Consider the following 7,300-nt stretch of genomic DNA (forward strand, 5'->3'; position numbering starts at 1 on the left):
TTCCTCAAGTTTTCAGATGAACTTAAATATGTCCACCCTTGTCTGGGCATAATCGAAGCCTGAAACAGGACAAAATGAGAGGCCTACGGAAAGTACTATTTTATCGTCCTGCGTAAGTTCTATGGTAGTAAGGTTGATTACCGTTTTCTGTCCCAGTATTATCTTTTGTAGCTGCATGTTACTCGCCCTTTGGCCTCTTGTCTGAAAAGGGCAGATAAGTAAAAGAGGAATCACCTGCTGGTAGACAATTAGAGAACTCCTGAGATGAAGAAAGATGAGCAAAACAAAGTATGATTACAGATTATACAGTCAGTTCGTCAGAAAAGTATCAAATATTCCCCAGAAAGTGGTGCATTCTTAAATGTGATAATGTACTAGGTCTACATCTTCCATCAGCACCTCTCATAACTTATCGGAGGGGAGCATCTTTAAAAGATCACTCAGTCAAAAGCCACTTTACAGCAGGACGAAAGAAAAAAGATCTAGTCACATGTTTCTATCCCTGCATGAAGTGAAAAGCATGTAAAAATAGCCACAAGGTCCATGAGTTCAAGGTACCTGTGAGGAAAACCAAAAAGAACATTTTAAGGTTTTTAAACGGTAATTCTGAGTATACTGTTTATTGCCTCTTTTGCCCATGTTGGAAAAAATATATCGGTAGCACGATACAGCCCACGAAAAAGAGGATACTGGTACATATGCGGGCGATAAAGAACAAGGACCACACGTATCCGGTGGACCGTCATTTTGAAGAGATGCATAACAGTAATTCTAATTTACTCAAATTTTTCTGCGTAGATCAGGTACCAAAGGACGAGAGAAAAGGGAACAACAAAACAATTGAGGATATTGGAATCCAGATATATAATTGAGCTCCAAACCAAAAGCCCGGGAGGGCTCAACAACGAAGAGGAGCTATGGATACACATAGGCTGAGGTCACAGAAGTGTGCAAAAGTTAGAATTTAAGTGAACTAAAGTTAGCTAAAATTATATTCACAAAGATTAAGGTCCCGCCAATTACAAAGACATGTTCCTTACATAGATAATAAGCAGATATGAACCCTAAATGTGGGGGATGAAATTCCAGGGGGAGACTATACTCAAGGGGCGGTTTAAAAGAAGCCCATTCAGGGTCTGATGGTACATGTATGAGAGGCCTAAGACCCATACATGTGAGAATTTGGTATAAATTGAACCTAATATTAGGAAATTCAGATGGTATGCCCATTGTATGTACATGTGAGACATACTGGACACAGGCTATCTGCAAATCTCAGTAAATTGACCCCCTGGTAAACAACACATTAAAACAAATATACAACTTAAGAAAACCTGGATATATAAAAATACGAAAAGTGCTGTCTGCCCCAAATGATGTATGTATGTATATAGATTTTAATTGTATCTCAATGCAATGCCCAGAATCATGGTGTGCCCAATGAATTTGAAAAGATTTATATTGTTTGGCTACAAAATAATCAATATAAGATGGCCGCCATGAAAACATGATCGCTCATACTCCTTTGCCCTTTATTGATTTTCATGACATATAGAAATGAACTGCCTCTTTATTTTGTTTGTTTAAATAATGGAAAAAACAAATCCATATTGACATTGAGGAAGGCGCATGTGCCGAAACGCGTCTGTTCGGTGTTATTGTGTTGGCAATAAAATATGTATTTAGATACTCTGGGTGTGCACCTTATCTGTTTGTGGCCCGATGAGACGGAACCAAAATTGTGGAGTGTGTATGTGTCTTTACAGACACGCAAGGCTGCAACCATGTTGTGTGGTGCGGTAACTGGTGAGGGCGTAAGAGGATATATATATATACATATATACACACACACACATTTTCTCTCTCTCTCTCTCTCTCTCTCAGGAATACTAAATCTATAAATCTTTAACTACCAACGTGTAATTATTGCCACAAAACTTTGTTTACATGTTTGTTTAATTTTTTGCAGAAACTGCTGCGGTGGAGAGGCTCCTCAAAACGCTTTCCTCAGGCCCACCGCAACGACCACCTCCAATTAAAACAGAGGCAACTTATCAACCAGGAAAAATCAAGCATGCAATGTCATACCAAATTCACCCGGAATGGCCATGGAGAAATTAGAAAGGCCATTACCAGTGTAAATTTGCCGTGTCCGGCTCAGCACGAACGTGAAGAAGCGAGTCCAACATTATACCAACTTCTTTTCTGCAGTGCAATTGTCATGATTTTGTCTGTTTCTCTCTCTGTTTCACTTTCTTTCTCTCTCTCTGCATCTAATGTCTTTTAAAAGTCATTCTCTTTGAATGCTAGGCATTGATTACATACATGTCAAATTGTATGGTGTGTTGTGGAATATGACTTTTGAATGTTGCTGAGATGAATTACTAAACAAAGCTCTGCATAAATGTGTGCCCCTTGTCAAGAGTTCTTCTTCCGGTATGAAGCATTTAAATTTTTAGCAAAAATATAATGAATTTCATGTTACTCATCACTTGAATGTCGTCTCTTCTTCAAAACACCACACACACACACACACACACACGCGCACGCACACACCCACACACACTTCATTGCTCCCAAATGTTGGTACTACTTTCTGTTTGTACATAAAATGTGTGGCTCAGCTAATTAACGTTTATTATGTAGATTTCTACCAAATAAAGTTTCGATTTTCTAATGTAATTGATTCAGAATACATATAAAACTGAGTGCAGAGAAGTTGCTACCATATGTCTTACCAGCCTGATAATATATCTGATATTTAGAGCCTAGGCGTGGTCCATTACTCGTTAATAGCACTGATTTCTATATTTAAGGGGTTCTTACCTAGAGCCGGGCTGGAAACCCAAGGCGGCCCTGGCAATTTTGTTGGGCCAGCCCCCCCAGGGGAGAGGGGGTGCAGGTGTGAAGCACTGCTGCCTTTGTTACTGAGCGCCGATATTGCAGCACTGCTGCAAAACCGGCACCCACCGCTGCAAAACCGGCTCCCACACTTCCGGCCTTCCGAGGAAATGCCTGATGCCCGTTATGTCCAGTCCGGCCCTGTTCTTAGCCTAATAGGAGCATAGCCATTTGGGCTTTGTGGGAATCCAATCCTCAGAGATGGCTGATCCCCAAGCTGCTCCAAGCACAGGATGGACTTTGTAGACTTTATTTCCCAGAAGCCAACAAATCTGACTACTTAAAATATGACTAAGATTGAGCAAAGCTGGCTACATTTGTCAAAAAGACAAATAAACTACAAGGAAAGGCAAATCAACTACAAAGGTACCTGATTTTGGCTATTATTTCACTGTGAAAATCATTGTTACATGCAGTGGCTTCGTGCTATTGATATGTTGTGCCAGTAACATTTTTCCTAAATAAACAAGTAAATGCGCATGTCAGAAGAGGCCTTGATTTGTGTACATTAGACAAGGCCTTTTGCCCTTGCCAGACGTTTTCTCTGTGCACAATGTAGAAAAGGAGTGGCGCTATAAAGTAGTAGGTGCTATGTTGTGTTAGATAAATGGGTTGATGGAACAAGAAAACAGCAATAAAGTAATACATTATTGTCTGTATTGAAACAAACAGTGACAAAGCACAGTTTTCTAAACAGTGGAGAGTATACATAAATTGACATTACCGAAATGTAAAAAGACCATTGTAATAGCAGTCACCACCCTCTATTCTAATGTTATCTATATTGCCATCCTGCGCTTTAATCCTGTGAACAGTTTGATGTATATACTGCACAGTATTTCCGGTCAAAATGTTGTTACATAAATACATACAAATACAAAAATATAAGTGAATGAACATAGGTGAGGAAAAGGAGCTGGGAACCAAAAGGGAGTGTTAATATTAACTGCCAGTCCGTTCAAGTGGACTAGTCATTAACTCGCTGCACCAGATCCTATATATATATTTTACATATTAATTCAGTTTAATGTACCACATTAATTCCAAGTGTTTCTGTAACTTCAAAACTAGGGAAGTGTTGCTGTACATCTCATCAACTAATGATGGAGAAGTCTGCAAAGTCTTCTAAAAATGCATACTTATCTAGAAACATAGACGAGTATCGTGGTTGAGACTGATCCGTAGGCATGATATGTCTTTGTGGACAGGCAGCTGAATGGCAGGGCAGTCTACGTACCAAGCGTGGCGCAGCAACAGTTCCTGGCCGATATGTCATCACTCCTGACCAGATGCTCCCATCTACCCTGGTTTATAGGAAGTGACTTTAACTGTGTTCTAGACCCTCAAATGGACAAATCCCAACCCTCCCTGACCCACTCCTCCACAACATGCGCAGCATCATACCTCACGCAATGGCTGACACGCTGGTCTTTGTTTGACAGCTGGCATACATTATACCCTACCCTACCACTAGGGAGTACTACTACACGCTGCCACAGGATTTGCATATGCGCTTGGATTTTAACCTCTACCACCACACTATACAGCTGAAAGTCACGGGGGCGAGTATTTAGGAAAGACCATGTCAGACCACAACCCGCTCCTCCTGCGTATTATGCGAGAAGAGCCACTCCCACCGGTGCCCACTTCAGGCATGCAGTCCACGATGCCAGAGGACCTGGCATTCCATGAATCAACCGGAGAAACCCTGATGAATTATATCACTGAAAGAAGTGGGATGGCCACCACGAGCCTGATGAAATGGTATGCTCTTAAGGCAGTCTTACGTGGGCACTGCATACCTGCTGTGGTGGGTGGATGTGGCACCCTCCACCGGGAACTGATTCAGGTGGAAACCTACTTGAAGGACAACACAAGAGCCACTTGGGAGGAAGCCTCTGCAAGGGACGATCTGACCACTCAGAGAGATCGTCACCCTACCTGCTAAAATCGATCAGTTAGATAGAATATGGGTGTATCAGGCCAAGATGCCATGCGGAAGGTAAGAAGCCAGGCCACCTCTTGGTGTGGCTGATGAGAAGTTAGAGGGACACTACACCAATGACTGGTATCTAGGTCCCCCGACATCAGTTTTTATGACTCAGGATGATATCCACAGCGCCTTATGTGCATATTAACGTGCACTATACAACCCATAATCTGAGGACCGACAGACTCAAATTCAAGAGTTTCTCTGTGTGGTCATGCTGCCAGTAATGATGCAGGAGCAGAGAGAAACCGTGAAAGGCCCCCTCATTAACGACTCCCCCACGTTTAAAACTCTGAGCCTGGATGGCCTGCTCTCATTGAGTTCTATAAGGCTTACAATAATCCCAAAATTTGCCAGAACTCTACATGGCTGCCCTCACTGCTGGGCATCTACTCTAGACTCTCTGATAAATTCTCCTAGTTTTGCTCCCGAAGCCAAGACAGGACCCCCTTGAAATTGCCTCCTACAACCTGCTGCCCATGCTAGGTAACAACTATAAGATCCTAAGCAAGATTCTTGAGACGTATGCAGACCCTGGTCAATCCAGACCAAAATGGGTTCATTCCAACTAGATCCACGACCCTTAATATTCATAGACAGATTAGAATATTGGAGGAGGCCCAGCAACAATGGCCCTATGCTGCCTGCCTGGTCTTGGACCTCCAAAAGGCTTTGACACCGTAGATTGAAGGTACATGTTTGCGGTACTGGATGCAGTGGGCATAAGGGGTAGGCTCTAGAGACTGATGAAACTGCTCTAAACCAACAGAACAGCAAGGGTGAAGATCGGATGCAGAATCTCGGCCCCCTTACCAGTTAGCAGGGGTACCCCTCAGGGATGCCTGCTCCTCTGATGATGGATCAGCTTGTACAGCAGCTCTGCTAGTCAGGTTGTGCATGGGGTATACCCCTCAGAGACACGGTTTATGTCATCTTGTACGCTGACGACATCCTTATCTATGTTAAAGATATCCAGGAGGACATAGACAAAATAGCGCATGTAATAGACACCTTTCAATCTGCCTTAGGATTGGAAGTCATGTAGGCCAAGACCAGCCTGTTCCCACTTCGCCCGGACTGCCCCCCACAACACATTGAGGTGGATGCCCACGTCATCCTTTGGGAGCCTCGCACTTTCCGGTATTTGGACATTAACATCTACCATTCGCCCCAAGACCACCTTGAGGGAAACCTCACAAAGGCGATCTCCTCGTTCTGGCCACAAATCACCTTCTGCTGCTCCCTTACCCTCATGGTGCAGTGCCGAGTGTACCTCTTCAAAATGGTGATGCTTCAGCAACTCCTGTGCTATTTCTCCAACCTACCGGTAAGTATTCCCCGCAGCACATTTAAGTCACTTAATACCATGTTGGGCTGCCTCATTATGAATAAGGGTAGACGCAGGGTGGCCATGGCCAATTGCCGCTTCCAATAGACCTAGGAGGGTTGGGTGCCCTGGTGCTTGAGCAGTACTACCTGGCGGAGCAGCTTCAGTGGATCACCATCTTGCGGAGATAGGACTGGAGCTTGAGGAGAGGGTGCTGCTACTCGTGCAAAAGCCACTTCTTCCAAGTGAAGTGCTGCCTGTGCCCGTTAGTGGCCTCCTGCAAGTGAAGCATGAGAATCAAAGGAGGGAATTCCGGGTCATGCCGAACATGCCACAATACTCCTGAGAGATCCCTTTTTATTCCAAATGGACCTTCCGAGCACAAATAGGTCCAGAGGAGGTGGAGCTCTGGGAAACAGCAGGTGTGGGAATCCTAGGAAAACTGTTCCATAATGGGGCCCCTTATCCCCTTTAACCAACTGATAGAGCACACACAACTCCCATCAGACCACTTTGCCAAAGTCACAGGCCGAACTGACTTAGATGGCATAGCCAGCAGCCAACTTGGCCCATACAAGCACTGTAAACCAGACAGTGTGCCACTACCCAATTAATTGATCTGGCATTGCAGATGGCACAACAAATGACAATGCATTGGAAGGCGAGTGCACTCCCCAGTGCCGGAAGTTGGCAGGCGGCAAACATTAAATGGGACAGGGTCGAAGTTGCTGCACTTCGCCATGAGGAAGCAATGATCTCCTGTCCGCCTTCTGGTGCACACCAGACAGCGACTCCATCCCCGACTAATAGAGCACACCACACACATGGCCATAGGGATTGCATTCCTAGTGTTGACCTCACTCGCCCCATGCCAGAACCCTGCCCCTCTCCTCTCCAATTCACCGCACCACACAGCCAAAGGTGGCATAACCGCATTGCACTTTGTGTATCATTGCAAACAATCTGCGCCACAAACAGTTCTCAGGGAAACTACATATTCCTACTGCGTAACACGTCACCAGCGTTTTTCCTCCTGCTCACATTTTTTTTTAGTTGTCATATTGAAATTCGTATTGCATGGC

At 44.2% G+C, this 7,300-nt stretch overlaps 1 protein-coding gene across 1 annotated transcript in view; it reads left to right on the forward strand.

Annotated features, from left to right (window-relative positions):
- LOC146862426 (uncharacterized) overlaps nt 1-2,680 on the forward strand; it is a 312,505-nt gene extending 309,825 nt beyond the window's left edge. Inside the window, exon 7 of the mRNA XM_085643263.1 lies at nt 1,970-2,680. Within this exon, the coding sequence (XP_085499389.1) occupies nt 1,970-2,121 (152 nt within the window). The 3' untranslated portion in view covers nt 2,122-2,680. The remainder of the gene's footprint in view (nt 1-1,969) is intronic.
- Nucleotides 2,681-7,300: the final 4,620 nt, after the last annotated feature.

The sequence above is a fragment of the Triturus cristatus genome, chromosome 2_2 (assembly GCF_964204655.1).
Source record: "Triturus cristatus chromosome 2_2, aTriCri1.1, whole genome shotgun sequence".
NCBI classification, from domain to species: domain Eukaryota; kingdom Metazoa; phylum Chordata; class Amphibia; order Caudata; family Salamandridae; genus Triturus; species Triturus cristatus.